The 20217-nt window shown below is 40.1% G+C and overlaps 7 protein-coding genes across 8 annotated transcripts; 3 read left to right on the plus strand and 4 right to left on the minus strand.

Annotated features, from left to right (window-relative positions):
* Window positions 1–1961: 1961 nt before the first annotated feature.
* Window positions 1962–2908, minus strand: LOC6047125. The gene is made up of 2 exons (XM_038255042.1): window positions 2544–2908; window positions 1962–2486 (listed from the first exon to the last, which is right to left on the minus strand). The coding sequence occupies exons 1-2, from the start codon at window positions 2875–2877 to the stop codon at window positions 2053–2055; spliced, it is 768 nt and encodes a 255-aa protein (XP_038110970.1). The 5' UTR covers window positions 2878–2908; the 3' UTR covers window positions 1962–2052.
* A 2108-nt stretch (window positions 2909–5016) lies between these two features.
* On the plus strand, window positions 5017–6035 carry LOC6047124. 2 transcript variants are annotated; one of them, XM_038255406.1, is made up of 3 exons: window positions 5017–5045; window positions 5216–5414; window positions 5472–6035. In XM_038255406.1, exons 2-3 carry the CDS (start codon window positions 5267–5269, stop codon window positions 5906–5908), a joined length of 585 nt encoding a protein of 194 aa, XP_038111334.1. In that variant the 5' UTR covers window positions 5017–5045; window positions 5216–5266; the 3' UTR covers window positions 5909–6035. The 2 variants fall into 2 exon arrangements, with proteins under 2 accessions (XP_038111334.1, XP_038111333.1); XM_038255405.1 differs by lacking the exon at window positions 5017–5045 and having other exon boundaries at window positions 5059–5414.
* Window positions 6036–9586: 3551 nt separating this feature from the next.
* On the minus strand, window positions 9587–10538 carry LOC6047123. Its single transcript, XM_001864186.2, has one exon. It carries the CDS (start codon window positions 10481–10483, stop codon window positions 9683–9685), a length of 801 nt encoding a protein of 266 aa, XP_001864221.2. The 5' UTR covers window positions 10484–10538; the 3' UTR covers window positions 9587–9682.
* A 1544-nt stretch (window positions 10539–12082) lies between these two features.
* LOC6047122 lies at window positions 12083–13026 on the minus strand. The gene is made up of 2 exons (XM_001864185.2): window positions 12976–13026; window positions 12083–12916 (listed from the first exon to the last, which is right to left on the minus strand). Exons 1-2 carry the CDS (start codon window positions 13024–13026, stop codon window positions 12083–12085), a joined length of 885 nt encoding a protein of 294 aa, XP_001864220.2.
* Window positions 13027–14344: 1318 nt separating this feature from the next.
* On the plus strand, window positions 14345–14902 carry LOC6047121. The gene has a single exon (XM_001864184.2). The coding sequence runs from the start codon at window positions 14345–14347 to the stop codon at window positions 14900–14902; it is 558 nt and encodes a 185-aa protein (XP_001864219.2).
* A 1458-nt stretch (window positions 14903–16360) lies between these two features.
* LOC6047120 lies at window positions 16361–17101 on the minus strand (the record flags this gene model as incomplete). Its single annotated transcript, XM_001864183.2, has 1 exon — window positions 16361–17101. A coding segment is annotated over one exon (741 nt), but the record flags the coding sequence as incomplete, so codon positions are not given.
* A 1251-nt stretch (window positions 17102–18352) lies between these two features.
* LOC6047119 lies at window positions 18353–19261 on the plus strand. Its single transcript, XM_001864182.2, has 2 exons — window positions 18353–18403; window positions 18461–19261. The coding sequence occupies exons 1-2, from the start codon at window positions 18353–18355 to the stop codon at window positions 19259–19261; spliced, it is 852 nt and encodes a 283-aa protein (XP_001864217.2).
* Window positions 19262–20217: the final 956 nt, after the last annotated feature.

The following is a 20217-nucleotide window of genomic DNA, read 5'->3' on the forward strand; positions in this document are numbered from 1 at the left end:
AAAAATACGGGTCTAATTATTTTGGCCAAGGAACCCCCAGAAAAATTTTGAGCCCGATCAGAGAACTTTTTTTTTGGTTTAGGCTCTTTTCAAATGGAATTGCTGTAAAGGCTGGTCAATTAATGACTTTCCAGACAATTTAAATCAATTAGTAAGCATTTGTTAAAAACTGGTTCGCATTAGTATCAGCTAAAGGTTCTGTAAATAAAGAAGACAGCAACACAAAACTTATAACACCAGCGAGAATCGCCATTTCTAGCGCCAGTAACAGCACGTCTTGATCTTCCCTCAACCGTGCAAAATTGTGAAGATGCGTCAGCTGGTAACGGTCCAAAAAGTACAAGAATCTAAAGCTAGATGGCCTAATGTTTGTCACTTTTTTGATAATTGGTATTGATTGTAGTGGGGAGTGTCACTAGACAGGATTTTGGGGATTTTTTTTGGAAATCTTATTATAGAGACGTAAATTTGATCATGAAGCAACTATTCAAAATTGAAACATTTGTGAATGTGCTTGCGAAATTGTAACTGTTTTTTTTTTAACTACATACCGATTGCTTCTTGAGATTTTTTTTATTATCTTTATTTTTATTTCGATGCTACTATGTCTATACATTTCTTGGGTCACAAATATTTTTTTTAGCAGAGTTGAATTCGTCAGATTTGCAGTACTTTTGTATTGGAGTTGTTTTTGAAGTCGGTAGAGTTCGACCATCGTGGCGTGGTGGTTAGCGGCTTCGGCTGCCGATCCCTAAGTTGCTATGGGGCGCGGGTTCGATTCCCACCTTATCCTCCTGGCCTTCTATCGGATGAGGAAGTAAAACCATTTGCGTAAAAAGAGGTTTTGAGTGACTCACCACACATAACTTTCGGATGCCTAGAAATGAGCAGAAACTTGCAATAGTGACCCGGGGTCGTTAAAGTGGATTGCTTTGCTTTATTTTTAGTTCGACCATTTTCACTCAGAATCAATACTGGAGTTTTTTTTTTGAAAAGGTCCAATAAACCAAATTTCCAGTTTTTGCTTTTTGAGTGTTTTTGAAACCACATTGAGTCAGGGGTATTGAAAAACAAACAAAAAGCAAAAACTGAAAATTTGGTTTATTGGTCCTTTTAAAAAAAACTCCAGAAAATTTCTTTAGAGTCGAAGTCGGATTTGGAAAGACGAGGTCGTCTACAATCGTTCTTGGAGTTGAAGTCGTCAAATAAAACTAGCCATTTTCAGAGCCATGCTACTAAAATTCTTACCATTGGTATGAACAGTGTGCCCAGCAAAAATGACACCCTGCTCCACAAGCGGAAAACGGTTTTTTGGGTTATTTTAAGCATCTGTGCAAGTTTTGAGCGAAATTGGTTGAGATTAAGGGTGCACAGCAACCAAGGAAGTTGTTGTCATCTTATACCAAATTTGTCAAACTTACGGACCCAATCCAGCCAGAATCTGATTGTAAAAATATACAAACTTTGTTGTAAATAACTTTGGAGACAGTAATTTAGGGGATGAATTAAAAATCATATCGAAAGATCCCGTAGTTTTGAAGATACTAAAATGTCTGTAACAGAAATCTGAGTGCAAAAGCTATGGTTAATGTGTACCGTTAACCCAAATGACTTTTTTCAAATCGCTTATAACTTTTCAAGATCAAGTTTTACATCTTGGGTCTGTTGTACCAAGTTGTAGAGCATTAAATTTTCAATAAGAGCCTCAATTTTGGGAATATTTGGAAGAAGCGCACCATGCAGACCAAACCGTAAGAAAGTCGAGTTTTCCATACATTTATTCGATTATTCTCATACAAACTTCACCTTCGAGTATCAATGGGTAAATGTTGACCGATTTTGCTCATATTTATCCTAGAGTCCTAAAATAGCTCAAAGAATATTATTCAGCTTGTGGAGCGAGGTTATGAGAAAAAGTCCCATATTCTTGTTAGGTTGTTAAAAAAAAAGTGCCTATAATCATATAAAGTCAAATTTATTTCGCTAACATTTATTTCATTCACTTTTTTTCAATTTCACTATAAGCTTAAAAATTAAGGAATTGAACCATCCTTACTGAGGCGCCGTCAAACAAACTTGCTTCTCAGCGTTAAATACCTTGTCCCCCGGGCAGCTCACCTCTTTCGACACCAGCTTGGTACCGCTGAAGTAACACTCGTTGTACTTCTTCGGATCGGTATGGGGGAAGTTTCCTACGCTTGGACACTGGAACGCACACCCGGACCCGTTGAACACATAGTTGGTGTCACATTTGAGCATCAAAATCTTGCCATCGTCGCCACAGTATGCAAAGAACGTCTTGCTGGCGCCGTAATTCTGGAAGACTTTGTTCGGATCACACGTAACGGTCACGCAGTCCGCGGCCAGCTTCTTCTGCTTGCACATGTTGGTGGCCGGGTTGAACACGTTGTTCGGCTGACAGTCGTACACGTTTGATTGTTGGCCAGATTCCTCACAGTAGTGGTAGTACTGGCATTGCTTGGGATCTAGAAAAAAAAGATGGATTAGTTTTGCGAGAAGATCATCAAGTTTGTTTAGATTACCTGGGTAGAATCCGATTCCGGTACATTTGAGAGAATCCGGCAGACATTCATACTCCGAACTCAGAGTGGCCGAGCAGGCATTCTTGTTGCAGTACGGTTTTTCCGTAGGGCAATCAGTTTCAATCGCGTCGATTCCTGGTGCACAAACTAGATAGGATTTGCAGCCAGCACAAACCGTATAGATATCAGTTCCTTCACAAGATGACGGAAAATCGAAAAATGGAGCGATGGAATAGGGCGAATTCACAAGCTTTCCCGGAAATTCCACTTCAGCTGCAGACAGTTGAAGCAACGCCGCAACAGCAAAGATTGCTAGTACACGTTTGCACGACATTCTGCTAAATTTCACTGTGAAGGATATGCTCACATTCGGATGCTTTTATACTTGATTTTCAAAGATATGACGGTGCAACTTTAGACGTCAGATTACATCAAATTTTGCAAAAACTGACTCGTTGGAGACAATTTGCTTCCTTATTGCAACCTTGAAAGCTAGCAATTCAAACGAGAGATTAAACTGTCTGCTATTTTGCAATGTTTTGCTAGGAGATAATATTTTTTGCGAGTTCAACGGAAGATAAGACATTGCCGAAAAATATATTTTAGTGTGAGGACTTTGAAATTGTCGTATATTATTTTTTGCATAAGCAATTTTTATCCATGCTTATTATAACTGGTATTTCTGAAAAGTGTATTGCAGTATTATAAATGAAGAATTTTACACATCATTTGGCAATAAAAAACTACTCATGAAATTTCAGCAGAACCGTACTCAGGGTGTTTGTTATTTCTTAATGTTATTCAAAATGTATTGATGTTTTAAGCATAGATGCTTGAAAAACCCATAAAAAAAAACGTTTTCCGCTTGTGGATCAGGGGGTAATTTTTCTGGGCACCCAACCCAGATGTATTCCACACGAAATAAAGAGTCAATTCTTGAAATCGTGGATTCCGTGCAATTGTACCACACACTAAGTAAAACCGTGTGATATTCCGTCTAATTTGATACAAATACAGTATGTAAAAAAAGTATTTACACCCCTTGGGCACTATGCACATTTTGTGATGAAACATGTAAAAAATTTAAAGTTTGACAGGAACCTAGTACTACGTTTTGTTCAGAAACTCATGCCAAACATTTTGCTACAAAAAGCTCATGAAAAGATGATTTCTATAAAAAGTTATGTTACAACTAATTAGTATAAAAGTGTATATAACTCTGAAAATTCTATATAAAAGATCGGAAATTTTATGCCCTTTCAGTTCAGATGCCGGCGGATTTTCCTACGACGTATTTCCGGGTTTGTACGAAATTTCAACGAACTTTTTGTTTCAGGTTGCAGTTGAACTTCAGGTGCGTTACACATAAACGCGTGGTATTATATACAATGTTACATTTAAAAACCCGCTCCAGTTATGTGCATAAAATAAAATGTAAAATCAGGTCAAAATAAATTTATTATCACATCAGAAGTTGTGCTTCACTTTCCCAATACACATTTTGCCATTTTGTGTCAATTTAAATGTAAACTCACATCATAATCTCGATAGAGGAGAAAATCGTGACGTCAGAAATGAACTCAAATCACTCAAAGTTCATTTTGTGAGTGACTTTAACATTTTAGCCTAGTTTGACAGCTACCTTGTCCCCAGTTTTTTTGTGGGAGAGAAAAGGAGGCGAATACTTTATGAAAATCATACCTGTCAAAATTCCTAGCCTCAAAATTTTGTCGCGAGTTGCTTTTCTCCTCTATTACATGTTTTTTTCTACGTCGGACAAGTAAATTTCGTTTAGTGTAATAATCATTATTTTTAGTGTGCATACTATTGAATAAACCCTACGTGGTTCTCAAATTCATGAACACAGTTTACGATTACGGGAATTTAATTTGGGCAGTCCAGACTCTAATATCCGAAGTCATCGGAAAAATTTCCTTCAGATAATCGTTTTTTGTAGTTGCCTTGTTTGGGTGGTTTAGCTTAGTATGACCCCAGAAATGGATGGTTAGTGAAATTTCGAAAAAAAAATTTGGTAATGTAACAGGCAAACTACCTCTCAAATCAGACAAAAATGGCTAGCATAACTTGAATTAAAAGTGGGAAAATTATCAATAGTTTGCATACCTAAAATGCCAAAGAAACATCCGGATATTCGAACATCGGATAATCAAAATTTAGGATATTCGAGTCATGACTTTGTTAAACGTGTAGCGATTAATGTCGTGATTAATCCTTTTGAAACCGTGGAATCGAATATTGAATAACCGTACCAACACCATCGAAAAACAAAAAAAAACTGTACAGAATGATTTTTTTAAAATTATTATTATTAAACTCAACTCAAACATACTCAAGAGAGCATCTGGCTACGGACCTGCCCCCTTCAACACAGGTTAACAACACATTTCAAGGACTTGGAAAACAAACGTCTGCTAGATTTGACTGCTTCCAAAAGAAACGGGTGCAATTGCAACTCTGCCGGTATAAAAGTGTGTTGCTAAGGTACAATCATTTACAGTTCAAAATCAAGTTCGTTGAGAATGTCCAGCAAACTATTTATTTTGATCGTTGCGTTAGTGGTGCTTCAACAGTCCATAAGTGCTGTAGAGTTTCCTAGAATAGCCGTGAAGTCTCCGTTTTCCATCACAACCTTCAGTTCTAAATTTCCACAGACATGTGATCCCGTTGGAATCTATACGGTATGTACTACGTGTAGCTCGACAATGGTTTGTATTCAAGGAGACATGACGCGAAAAGCTTGTCCGTTGGATAAACCATACTGCAACAACAACGTATGCTCAACTACTATCAGCTCGGAGTACGGATGTACTCCGGATCCTTTAAAATGCACCGGAATCGGATTCTACCCAGGTATTTTGAGCAACTTTCAGAATTAATTCAAATACCCCTAATCAACCATTTCCCAAGATCCCAAGGCATGCCAGTTCTACCACTACTGTGAAGCTGTCGGTGACCCCTCAACCGTGTACGACTGTCAACCCAACAACGTGTTCAACGCGGCCACCCTCATGTGCAAGCAGAGGAAGCTGGCCACGGATTGCGTAACCGTAACGTGCGACCCGGGCAAAATCTTCCAGAGTTACGGCACCAGCAAGACGTACTTTGCCTTCTGTTCGGGATCTCCCGTGGGAATTGAGATGCTCAAGTGTGACACCAACTATGTGTTCAACGGGTCTGGGTGCGTGTTCCAGTGCCCGAAGGAGGGCAACTTTGCGCATCATAATCCGGAGAAGTTCTACGAGTGTGTTTACAGCGGTACCAAACTGGTGGCGATGGAGATTTCCTGTCCGGAGGGAAAAGAGTTTGACGCGGTGATTGGTATTTGCCTAACTCCAAGTGCTTAGATAGTGAAGGGTGACAAGTTTGACTAATTGCAAAAAAAATGTATTTCTTTGTATTGACATTGCAAAAAATAGAAAATATTGTTGGCTTCAACATAAGCCGAAAATCATGTATCAAAATCACGTTTTAACACAAAAAATAAAATAATTCAAATTTGTATCACTTTTGCTTTTATTTTTAACAATACCGATATGCTTCATACAGTTAAGTTCATCATACTTTCCTTTGAAATCATGAGTAAAAAAAAGAATATGACAACAACAATGTTTTTTTTTAATTTGAAATAAAATATGGGTCATTCCAGGTCAACTGGGTACACTTTTGGACTCGATCTTCACCGATTTAGACCAAACTTGGAGGGAACGTTCATTTATCGATAGTTAACAAAAATCCCAAGTTTGGTGCTGATTGGACCATCCCTTTATTTTTGGTACCGCCCTATTTTTTGACGATTTTCTTAAAAGGCGTCATCCATAAAGTACGTACGCTCTTAGGGGGGGAGGGGGGGTTACCATAGGTGTGACAAGATGTGACTAAGGGGGGAGGGGGAGGGGGGGTTTGAGAGACTGTGATGTCACCCTAAGTTTTTTTATGATTGCATAATATTAATTCGAAATGTACACAATTAAATTAAATCCTCTTTTCTAAAATTGTTTACTTACTATTATTTAGAAGTACCGTCATCAGGGGTGACATTGGGTCATACAAATTTCTGCATTTTTGTATGACCCAAACTCACCCTCCAGACCCAATGTCACCCCTGATGACGGTATCACATTATAATTTATTATATAGTCACATTTTTCTTCAGCTGGGACTTCAATAATTTCAAAATACACAAGAAAACTGCTATAAATGATATAAAGTTATTAGATACAAAGCTGTGAAAAACAGTTTTCAAGATTTTGTAATACTTGAGTGTTATACCAGGTCTTCTAATTTTTAAAAGATACAAAACTGTTTTAATAAATCGCAATGTTTATTCTAGAAAATGAATAATAAGACAATAATTTTTTTCATATCAAAATTGACAAAAATACCAAAATTACGAGAGTTTAAAGATATAAAAACTATAGAAAATCCCATCGAAAACAAAGCGGGAGGGGGGGTCTGGCAAAATGGCCGATTTTTGCGTGACATACTTTATGGATGACGCCAAAAAACCTTTTTTCATTTTGATCATAACTTTGCAACTATTTGAGCAAAAGACTTTCTACAGGTTGCATTTTATAAAAAATTGTCCAAAGAATTCGATAAAAAATTAAACCCTTGAATGCCTCCTAATATTAAATTTAAACGTTTTAAGTATTAAAATTCAGTTTTGTCAATTTAACATAATAATCAATGTAAACCACAAACTAAAATGAACTATTGGCGAGATACAGCGATTTTACTGAAAAAGTTTGATTTTGCGCAGCACTCTGTCTAATGAATTCAAATCCGAAATAAGTTTTTCACATATAAAAACTGAACTATGCGGAATTCATTCATTTTTGTTGTAAACCATGAGTGCTGCGTAAAATCCAACTTTTTTCAGTAAAATCGCTGTATCTCGCCAATAATTTGTTCTAGATTAGTGCGCTGACCACGGGGACGCGCTGTCTTGTTTTTGCATGCTCATTTTAATTTATTTTGTGCCGCTGTTTGTGTGCTTGGGTGCTTGGTTATTATATATAGGTGAAGGGATTTTATTAATTGATCATTATATTGCATTATTATATTTATATGATTATATAACCACACTATATTTTACACTTAACACGTCATACAAAACACATATGAAACTGTAAACAGGAGCGTTTGGTACGGTATGTCCACGCATCCTTCCTCCCCTGTATATTCTGTGAAATGTGATCCGTTCTCAGAATCCTCTCTGCGGTAAACACAACGTAGTAGGGCTGGCCGCTTTAATTTTTGCAATACATTTTCGGGTGTTCTCGGATGTACTGCAATTATTAATAATGACAAGACAAGTGCTTGGGGCGTAATCTAATCACAAGACTTTCCAGCATGCTTTCATCGGACTGGCTGCGTTTGTGTTAGATTAGATTAGATTAGATTAGATTAGATTAGATTAAATTAGATTAGATTAGATTAGATTAGATTAGATTAGATTAGATTAGATTAGAATCTCGCCAATAATTTGTTTTAGTTTGAGGTTTACATTAATTATTATAAAAAATTGTCCGGGAAACACGACAATAATAAAAGAAAAAAAATAAAAATACAAGGAATGGATCTAAACTGAATTCTAATACATAAAACGTTAAAATTATTATGGGGCTTTTCAGGGTTAAAATTTTATATTTATCGAATTTCTTGGACAGTTTTCTATAAAATGCAACCTGTAGAAAGTCTTCTGTTCAAATAGTTGCAAAGTTATGATCAAAAGAAAAAAAAAGTTTTGTAGAAAATCGTCAAAAAAGAGGGCGGTGTCAAAAATAGAGGAATGGTCCAAACAGGACCAAACCTGGGATTTCTGTTCAAATTTGGTCCAAATCAGTGAAGGTCGAGTCCAAAAGTGTAACCCAGTTGACCTGGAATGCCTTATATGGTTCATTATCAAGTATGCTTCTCCTATTTTTTTAATTGCGCTGTATAATTGCCAGTCCAATTTTTTTTCCTTTTCTTGATACTCTTTGATTTAGAGGAATTTGGTATACGGATAATTCTCTACCAACTCACACGAAATCGGGAAAAGTTGCCACGACCGATTTGCGATTTGCGTAAAACTTTGTTGTAAGGGGTAACTTTTGCCCCTGATCACGAATCTGAGGTCCGTTTTTTGATATCTCGTGACGGAGGGGCGGTACGACCCCTTTCATTTTTGAATATGCGTAAAAAGAGGTGTTTTCAATAATTTGCAGTCTGAAACAAAGGGACTTTAACGTAAAATTAGACGCCCGAGTAAATTGCGTACTCAGAATTCTGAAAAAAACGTATGTTTCATCGAAAAAAACACTAATTTTTTTTTAAAAAATTTCCCAATTTCCGTTACTTGACTGTAAAACATTTTGAAAACATTGGTCGTCGTTGATCATGGCCGTTCATGGTCACCCGCTACCAGTGATGTCAACCATCGCGACGCTCATTTTTGGTTCGCGGCACATTTTTCGTTCTATCTCATCACCGTTTCAGGCTGCAAATTATTGAAAAACACCTTTTTTCGCATGTTCAAAAATGGAAGGGATCGTACCACCCCTCCATCACGAGATATCATGAAACAAACCTCGGATCGTGATCAGGGATAAAAGTTACCCCTTAGGACAAAGTTTCACGAAAATCGAAGAGGAGTCGGGGCAACTGCTGTGTGAGTTGGCGGAGAATTACCCATACACGATATCCTAAGTTTATATAATCAATTTTTGTGTGTTTCTAGATTAAATTTTCAAAAGGTTCTATCTGCATAAGGAACCCATGACTCATAGGTTGTTTTGAAAATTTAATTTAGATATGAAGCCAGTTGCACTCGAGAATGACATTTGAACAGGATGTAAGTTATTGAAATGTTTTTGTATTTCGTAATTTGAATATTACTGTAGGTAACTCGAAGTCGTTAATTCGGTCAAAACAAACTTGTGGGAAATCGGACGAACTTTCTGACAAAAAATATTTTGAGACCGTAGAATCAAGTCTTTCACATAGAAATGGTCAAAACCCAAAAAAAAAACACCCACACATCAGATTATTCATTGTTTCCAAAGAAAATGATTCGACAGGGTTTCAACTCGAATTATTTTCAGTAATAACGTTGGTAACATCTTTTTTTATTTTTTTCAAGTACACACCATCAGACTCGTATCAAAGGTCCTTCCCTCTGGGCAGTTCTTCGCCCGAACCACGAGTGTTTTCCCCGCAAAGTAGCACTGATAGTACTGACTCGGGTCCACCGTGTTCGGGTACAGTCCCTCCTTGGCACATTTGAACACGCACTCCGTTCCGTTGAATGTGGCACCGTCACTGCACTTCACCATCGCCACCCGACCTTCGCCGGAGCAGATGCCATAGAAGATCTTGCTGGTTCCGTAGGACTTCAGGGTGTCACCGCTAGAGGAGCAAGATATCTTGACGCAATCCTTCGCTTCCGTCTTGATCTGCTTACACGGGAACCGGTCCGAGGCCGCTGGGGATGTGTACGCAAAGGCATAGTCCGGTGGGCACACCTGGACCCACGAGAACCGGTTTCGGGCCGGACAGTAGTGGTAGACGTTGCAGTCGGTTGGATCCGGGAAGATGCCAACTCCGGTGCACAGGATGGAACCCTCTTCTGGATCGCCATCTTCACCCTCGGGTTCTGGTGGAGGAGGTCCTGGAATGATGTCCGGTTCACACCCGGGAGGAGCCTCATCGGTGCAGTCTACTGCATTGCCGTTCTGGTGACAGTACGGACCACCAACGCATAATCCTTCCGTAGCGCTTGTTGGTCCAATGCATATCTTCACCGTTTTGCATCCCGTGCAAACTAACGTAGGTAAAGGATCGATCGGTCGACCACAGGCGTTGAGTTGGCCCAGTGATAGCTGAGCAAAGCCCAACAGTACGCAGCTAGTGCTGAAGATTGCAGTACTCAACCGCATCGTGACCGATGTCTGCGAAATACTCCCAAGACTGAACTGGGCCAAGATTTTTTGGCTAAATTTAAATAAAGTTTTTATTTTTTGAGAGATAACCTTAACTGAAACGCTCTTATCACCCGGAAGATACAATATATTTTATCTCCCGCATATGAAAATTGCATGAAGCAGACACAAACAAAACAACAATGGCCCAAGTGAAGCAAAGTGGATTATGGCTGCAGTTTAAAAAAAACAATGTCACGAGTTTTTAGATACGGCATTATCTAGATCAAATATAAGCCGTTGATGTCAGAAATTAAAAGTTTCTTTTCTTATTTTCTTAGGAGAAAAGTATAGTGATTTCAAACATTTCTTACTAACAAAAGTCAATCTAAAAGAAATGAACGAATTATAACCATAAAAATGTGAATACATTTTCTGTTCGACAGAAGCAGGCTTAGAATGGTCCCTCGTTCTTACCTATTCGTCTAAAAAATAGTCAAACTTATTAAGGACTCGTTTTTTGTACAAGTTCCAAGCCCAGTATAAAAGCTTATGAGGTACCATCAACTGGGTTGAATTGGCACTATACACAGAAAAAATAATGGTAATATCCATCAGGAAATGGTGACAGATGATGTGTCAAAAAATGTATAATATTACATCAGGAATTGGTGTAAATTCAAGTTCACATTTTTAACACATTTTTAAAGTAAAATTTATCATAAATAGAAGTAATATTCAACCAACCAAAAATTAAACCTCCCAAAATAAAACTATGAATATTTACTAACCAAAATTGAGACATAAAACGTGTAACTCGATTGGATGATCAAATCAATATAAAATTGTTCGCTTTACAGCACTGCCTTAAGCTAAGAGCAAGATTGTCCGTTCGACGCAGTGGTGAACGCAGAACGCTGTGCCAGTTCGATTTTTCCATCAACTGTCAGTCGAACAATCTGCAGGGGTTGCTTTGTTCAATGGTCGATGACTGGCAGGCTATGATGACAGGCGCAAAATTTTGCGTTTGCGTCCAGGTCTGACGGACAATCTTGCTCTTACCTTTAGCGTTCTCTATTACGAGATTCCTACTCGAAACTAGGTGTCCGAAGGTTTGGAACGGTGAGACAATTCAAACCACTTTTTACACATAAACTTCCATCCACCCCGGAATTCGAACTGACGACTTCTACCGAGAACGTACCCAGGGAGACGACACCTGGTCTGAACTAACGACCTAATATCTAGGTTAGAACGGGGCCAACATTTACATTCCCATCCGACGGAAGGCGTGATCAGATAAATCTCGTCTCGAACCCCAGGCCTGCTAGGGTGAAAGACAACCACTTTTATCACTACACCAATTTAGTTTCTTTCATTTTCGGGCCATATACCAACAAGGCACTTAGAATTTTACAGGATTGAACAGCACATACTGCTATTTAAGATGTTGTTAATTCATTTATTTCTGGTAGCTTTAACCTTCCTGGTCATTTGCTGACCTTTTGCTTTTTTTATAATAAATAAATAAATAACTGCCCTTTATTCAACCACCACCAAGCAGAAGAGCACCACAATCTGAGCACTTCTTTATACCTTTCAAGGTTTCCTCATTGATTACCAAAAGCTGTAGGAAAGCTTTCTGAGCGAAGCCGCTGGCGCTGGCGTAGTCGTGGTCGCCGGTCCTTTCACGCAAGTCTTCTTCGTATCGTCAAACACCTGTCCCGCGGTCGGACATTTTTTCTCCTGGGACACAAGAACACCGGCGGTGTAGGCGCACTGGTAGTACGATGACGGACTGCCATCTTTCTTGAACAGTCCCTCACGAGGACAATTGTAGATGCACTTGCCCAGCTTCGCGTTCAGCGTGGCTCCACTACCGCACGAGAACATCACGGGCTGTTTCGGTGCCGTAGCATCATCCGGATTGGCCTTGCAGTAGTAAAAGTACTGCGGATTTCCAAAGTACGTCGTGAAGATTGCGGTGACGCCCGTGCAGTTGGCCACTTGACACCCGGTGAAGCCACGCTGACACAGTTGAACCTTGCTGTTGTAGTTGTACCCCGGGTCACACTTGTAGGCATCACCCGGTGCACCGATGGATTCACAGAAGTAGTACCCGGTACAGGAGTAAGGATCCGGAAACATTCCCGTTGCGGTGCAGTTGAATACTGGAACAGCAGCTACACATTCCGCCTTGGAGTCCGGATTGACAGAACAAACTCCACCCTCATCGCTGTTACAGTACGGCATGTCGGTCGGGCAGAGCTGCTTCGGATTATCCGCGTCACTCGCAGCTGCTGTGCAAATCTTGATCTTCTTGCAGCCTACACAGACCGCCAACTGTCCCTCGGCACATGCCGGGGGAGATGTGAACTCATCAGTGGCCGCTGTTGCTGCTCTCAATGTTCCCACCGAAAACAAATCGTCTTGCGCAGAGATCCGACAGGACTGGGATAAACAAGTGTGAATTAAATTATAAAAATGAAAAATCTACTAAAAAGTCTTACCAAAACCAGCAGGACTCCAACCGTTCCAAAGCAAGCTCTCCAAGTGTTCATATCTGGGCTGTTACTGGTAAACTAATCTCTGTTTCTAAGTTCTGCGTTTTTATACAATTGCATCCAATCGCACCGAAATCGTTCTAACTGGGTCAAGCAAATATCGAACAATTAATCCAAAGATCGGAAGAACGACTTTTCAAGCTAAAATGTGCGAATTGTTTTGATTTTGCCGCCGTCGTGCAATATTTTGCTAATTTGAACTAAACCTCACATGCCAAACGCTACGAGCTGATTTTATTCTGTCGATGGATTTGATTTGAATTGATGTACAATATTGAATGATGATGCACAAAAATAAGATTTTTTTAAAGGTAAGTTATCAAACTTAAATAAAGGGGCAATCTATAAACCACGTGAATATTAATCGGAAGTTTCAGTTCCTCATGCTCCACGGTGGACAATTGTTCATACAAAAACACCCCGATGCCAACGTGTGACAAGATAGCACAACTGCGACGGTGCGCTAATCAATTAAAACAAGCAAACGGTTTGGTTACGTCAATTAGAGCCACAAGTTGTATAAAAGTCTTTTAGAAAGGTGAAAACCGGACAGCTGTTAGTTGGTATGTTCCTTTAGGGAATCCCCAATCGTTTTGATAGTGGTGTGATAATTTTTAATCCAACAAACGCAAAAATCAATCACTTTTATTTGCGGTAGCTTAGAACAAGCCCAACGAAGAAATAGATTAAGACATACAACTCATTTGGGATACATTTTATTCTTTTTCGATGAGAGGGTTACTAAAAATCTACAAAATGCTGCACGACGGCGGCGAAATCAAAACAATTCGCACATTTTAGCTTGAAAAGTCGTTCTTCCGATCTTTGGATTAATTGTTCGATATTTGCTTGACCCAGTTAGAACGATTTCGGTGCGATTGGATGCAATTGTATAAAAACGCAGAACTTAGAAACAGAGATTAGTCTACCAGTAACAGCCCAGATATGAACATTTGGAGAGCTTGCTTTGGAACGGTTGGAGTCCTGCTGGTTTTGGTAAGACTTTTTAGTAGATCTTTCATTTTTAAAATTTAATTCACACTTGTTTATCCCAGTCCTGTCGGATCTCTGCGCAAGACGATTTGTTTTCGGTGGGAACATTGAGAGCAGCAACAGCGGCCACTGATGAGTTCGAATCTCCCCCGGCCTGTGCCGCGGGACAGTTGGCGGTCTGTGTCGGCTGCAAGAAGATCAAGATTTGCACAGCAGCCGCGAGTGACGCGGATAATCCGAAGCAGCTCTGCCCGACCGACATGCCGTACTGTAACAGCGACGAGGGTGGAGTTTGCTCTGTCAATCCGGACTCCAAGGCGGAATGTGTAGCTGCTGTTCCAGTATTCAACTGTTTCCGGATCCTTACTCCTGTACCGGGTACTACTTCTGTGAATCCATCGGTGCACCGGGTGATGCCTACAAGTGTGACACGGGGTACAACTACAACAGCAAGGTTCAACTGTGTCAGCGTGGCTTCACCGGGTGTCAAGTGGCCAACTGCACGGGCGTCACCGCAATCTTCACGACGTACTTTGGAAATCCGCAGTACTTTTACTACTGCAAGGCCAATCCGGATGATGCTACGGCACCGAAACAGCCCGTGATGTTCTCGTGCGGTAGTGGAGCCACGTTGAACGCGAAGCTGGGCAAGTGCATCTACAATTGTCCTCGTGAGGGACTGTTCAAGAAAGATGGCAGTCCGTCATCGTACTACCAGTGCGCTTACACCGCCGGAGTTCTTGTGTCCCAGGAGAAGAAATGTCCGACCGCGGGACAGGTGTTTGACGATACGAAGAAGACATGCGTGAAGGGACCGGCGACCACGACTACGCCAGCGCCAGCGGCTTCGCTCAGGAAGCTTTCCTACAAACGTTGGTAATCAATGAGTAAATCTTGAAAGGTATGAAGAAGAGCCCAGATTGTGGTTAACTTCTGCTTGGTGATGGTTGAATAAAGGACCGTTATTTATTTATTTAACATAAAAAGCAGTTTGGGCTATTTAATCCTGTGAAATTATAAACCCCTTGTTCAATTGACAGTAGTGTATGATTTTTTCAGCACAAGTCGTGCATTTATCCAACGAGGTTTATCGGTAAATAGTGTTTTGAAAAAATCGAGCAATTACGGAAAACACCCTTTGAATTGGATTTTCCAGTTAAATGTTTGATTTCCAGCTTGAATGGTATTTACTGCCAACAAAAGTGTCAAATTCCAAAACAGTATCGCAAAGTATTACAATACAAGAGCTGTAGATTTGATCTTCTCAACAATCAAATGGATGCTGAAATATACTTTTTGCAATTCCGTCGTGAAACTGTTTACATTTCCTGTCATTCTTAAACGACGAAATAGCCTACTTTTCTGTACCAAAAATAACAGAATCGAATAGGAACACTTTTCAATATAAATGCTGAAAAGTTCTACTTTTCAGCACTCAAATGGGTGCTGAAAAGTTGAACTTTTCAGCACTTGTTTCGAAAAGTAACACTAAAATTTCACTCAGTGTGTGTTTTTTGTAATTGCAAAAAATGTTGTATGGAACTCGTTGCAAAACTTGATTTTTCAGCACTCTTCGTATTTATCCAACTCGGTGAACCTCGTTGGATAAATGTACGACTCGTGCTGAAAAAATCCTCTTTTTGCAACTTGTTGCATAAACTACTATTTCAGTATAGTTAATTTAGCGATAAGAAGTAGGCTGTTTCGTCAGTCAAGAATGTCAGGAAAAGTAAGTAAAAAAATGACGCATGGATGCCAATGATGCATGAAATACGATTATTCCTACACCCACAGTTAGGCAGTGCAATCAGAGAGAATAAAAAACACGATCTGGTAGTACAAAGGTACTGTGCCCGGACACAGTGGATAAATCCTGAGAATGGCCAGAGCGTTATTCCCATAGATTCATTTTCAAAACAGTTCATCAAAAAAAAAAGTTCTGATATCAAGACTCAACCCCAAGACCTTTGACTTATCGAACCTCGCCTTTGCGGTATCGGCCACCAAAATTCGATGACTATGAGATGGTCATTTGGAAGTATAAGCCACTCAGTGGGAAGAACTGTTTCAATGAACAAATGAACACAATTTCGTGGTGGTTCACCCGCGAGAGGTTTCTTCTTCCATTTGATTTGGTAGAGCTATTCTCTCGGCTTTCTACTGTGGGTGTGGCAAAAATTTTGGTTTTAAATAGGCCATTAAAGTCAGCGATTTATACTTCAATTTTGGTACATGTGCAATTTAATCGTCACAGTTTTAGATCAATAATTGATAATTTTCTGATACATCAATAAATAAATTAATAAAAATCCTTTATTTGACTACTCTTAAGTGAATTTTATCCACCAGAAACTTGTTTTCTAAACGACACAGTCATCGTACTTTTCAAGCAAGTCTTCTTCGTTTCGTCAAACACCTGACCTTCACCGGGACATTTCTTCTCCTTAGCCACAAGTCTTCCGCCGGCGAAGTAGCACTGATAGTACGACGCCGGACTGCCTTCCTTCTTGAACAGTCCCTCGCGAGGACACTTGTAGATGCATTTGTTTTCCTTAACATCGAACGAGGCCCCATCGCCGCACGAAAACATGATCGGTTCCTTTGGGACCATATCGTCCGCTCCGGGCTTACAATAGAAGAAGTACTGCGGATTTCCCGGATACTGGGTAAAGATGGCTGTTACGCCGGTGCAGTTGACCGGTTGGCACCCACCAAAGGCACCGAAAGCTCTTTGACACAGTTGAACCTTGCTGTTGTAGTTGTAGCCGGTTGGACATTTGTAGGCATCTCCTAGACCACCGACAGTCTCACAGTAGTAGTATCCATCGCAGGAGTACGGATCCGGGAATTTTCCGATGGCGGTACAGGTGAACTCTGTAGCGGCTGCTGCACACTCTTCAAGTGGGTCCGGAACGGTAGAACAAACTCCACCTTCCTCACTGTTGCAGTGTGGTGTAGCGGCTGGGCAATCCTGCTCTGGATTATCATCATCTGTTTCAGCCCCAATGCAAATCTTGATTTTTTTGCAACCGACACAGACCGTCAACTGTCCGGGGGCACAGGGTTTAGGATCATCAAAATACTCAGCCGTTCGTAACTGTCTGTGAATACCCTGCACGAACTCATCACTTAAAATTTGAGCGGTGACTTGACATGTCTGGGAAGAGAATGTTCTAGTTAGTTTTACGACTGCTAATGCAAGATTTTCCCAAAAGTCTTACCAAAACCAGCAGAACTCCAATCGCTCCAACACAAGCTCTCCAGGTCTTCATCTTCTTGTAGTAACTAGTTGACTGGTCACAACCTCTGAGTCCAACCTTTATATACAATTACATTCGATCCTCAGTCACCCTAATTGAAAACCAAATCCTCAATCCCTAACTCGGTCATGCAAATAACGAGCAAACAAGCTATCCGTTTAACGGTAGGCTGGCTCGCAAACAAACCCGAAAATTTTTATGAAGTTGCTAATCAATCATAACTCTTCTCATCTGAGAACATACACACGCGCCGAGTAGACTGATCGGCTAGCCGACAATAATTGACGTAAGTGTGACAACAAGTGCTGCAAACTATTTGCCATGGATCATGGAGGTGGAGAAAGTGAATGTTTTCAACGGGGCTTGCAATTTTGATTGGGCTTCTACAATTGGGACGAGGTTGGTTAACTACGAATACGTTCTTGGGACTATTTTGATACTCTTGATTTCATGATTTTGTTGAACATGAGTTGAAATTGGATAATGGACTTTATTTTCGAATTATTTCGATGATTTCCGCCAACACCAGATAACACTGGAAGTAACACCATTATACATAGACATCATTTTTTTTAAATTAAGAATTTTTTTAAACATATTTTTTTAAATTAGGGTTTTTAAACCCAAATCTACCGCTTACGAGTTGGAAGTGTTTCTGTGGCTTCCGTAACCCGTGGCTCGTTTTTTTCTAAAAAGCTTACGAATTCTTCCTCAAGATATAAATAAGAAAACTGTCTAAGTTATTCAGAATAAGCGTCTTTTGGTAAGATTTGGTTTACTAAAATGGCTTGTAGTTGCAAAACAACTTGTTATGAAGTTTAAACGATCATTCCAAATGGATAAAGCATCTCACACCCAACAGTTCATCAAACTAAGCTGAACGGCATTATTGTAAAAATATTATTCATAGCACCTTTTCAATAGCAAATAACTGATCAAAATTCGACCATTATGTGCCAAAACAGGTAAGGATAGATAGATCACACGTTTATACTATATATTTTTCAATACTGTGACCAAGTATAAAAGACTCGAACTTCGAAGCTAGAACAACAAGTTCTCATTCGACCATGAATCCTTCAGTACTTCTGCCGATCTTCGTTCTATTTTCCGCCGCTTTGGTAAGTTGTTTTTAGGAATGAATTCCAATTGAAAAATAGTAACATTTTTCCTTCAAGAAGGCAGGATGCTACACGACACAATCGCACGACATCGTGCCAGGTATGCTGCGCGTTAAAGATCCATACCCGGAGAAAAAATGTGACGGAACGCGATCAACGGCATGTACCGACTGTAGCACGATTAAGATCTGCATCTCTTCGGATGAGAGCAAGGACGCGGACAACCCACAGCAGGCTTGCCCGGCTTCGGCTCCACATTGCGCAATGTCGCAGACCGGAGCAGTTTGCCAAAAGACACCGGACAGCTCGGTAGAGGATTGTTCCGCCGCTTCGTCTGACTTCACCTGCACTGGGCCTGGATTCTACCCGGATACGAGCTCTTGCCAGCAGTACCATGACTGCAGCGACGCATCAGCTGTACCAGTTACGTACTACTGCCCGGATGGCACACGGTTCAGCAGTAAATTCATCGCATGTGAGCAGTACACCGGGTCCTGTCCGAAGGTTTGCAACCAGACCGATTCGGAGACGATCTTCTCGGCCTTTCCGGGTGACAGTCAGTACTATACTTACTGTAAGTTTGACACCACTCAAACGCCACCCAAGCTGGAGAAAGCGTACGTCTTTGCGTGTGGAGAAGAAGCTACATTCGATTCCAAATTGGGCAAATGCGTGTTCAAATGTCCCAAAGTTGGATTGTTTGCCAATACTGCAAATCCAAAGCGGTACTTCTCGTGCATCAGCTTGTCCGGAAAGCTAACTTATTTGGAAATGGCTTGTGGGGCGAAAATGACGTTTGATTCAAAGGCCAAGAGATGTGTTGCAATTATTCCACCGAAAGAAGGCAATGATGAATAATGTGAGAATTTGTTAAATAAATGTGAGAGATAATCAATCTAACAACAGTTTTTAAATAACATTATATCACAGCATAGTTCGAAATAATAGGAGTTACGGAATTGCTTTCCGTATAATTGATCGATGCCACCAACATCATCAGCACAGCCGACAACAGCTATCCAAACTGCGAACAAAGCATAACTTCATTTACCTCGCCGCGATTAAAGCAAGTTGCTCGATTAATGCTCAATAAGCCTCAGTACCTCATGTGTGAGGCTCTGGGGGACTTTTCGATAACAATAAAATCAGAACATTTTGGACAGTCGAACTAACCACATCGGCGTTATTAATTTCGTGAAATCTCTTCTTCGATCATGGACGCTTTATAACTAAGGATAACAAGCTTTAGAGTACGAATCGATGGAATCGGGTCTTTCTGGGAGCTGGAGTAAGATTGTGAGTCACCAAAAAAGTGCCCAACTCCGCTGCCTTAAAAGGGCTCATACTTAACCAAATATTACCTTAACTAAACGCAAAGCGATCGTACTCAAACCATTGGTCTACATTTCTCACTAAGTGTAAGATGCTACCGTCAGAAGGGGTGACATTGGGTCTGGGGTGAGATTGGGTCTACAAAAATGCAGAAATATCACCCCTGATGACAGTACTTGAGCTACTTCTTAAGATAAAATTGTATATAAAACAATAAAAAAAATATTTCAGATGTTCTGTACATGCCCTCAGAGCAAGGTACCGTAAACTGGGGTGACTTTGATAGCCCGGGGTGACATTGATAGAAATTTGATTTGGCCACTTATTTTGATACATCCAATTTAACAGTCACATTTTTGCATATATGTTCGATAATAAGCTATCTCTTAATGCTTACATACTTAAAATTCTCAAAAATGTTTAGATACTTATTTGACGGGCATTTGAAAAACCTATCAAAGTCACCCCGGGCTATCAAAGTC

Source organism: Culex quinquefasciatus, chromosome 2, assembly GCF_015732765.1.
Source record: "Culex quinquefasciatus strain JHB chromosome 2, VPISU_Cqui_1.0_pri_paternal, whole genome shotgun sequence".
Lineage (NCBI taxonomy): Eukaryota > Metazoa > Arthropoda > Insecta > Diptera > Culicidae > Culex > Culex quinquefasciatus.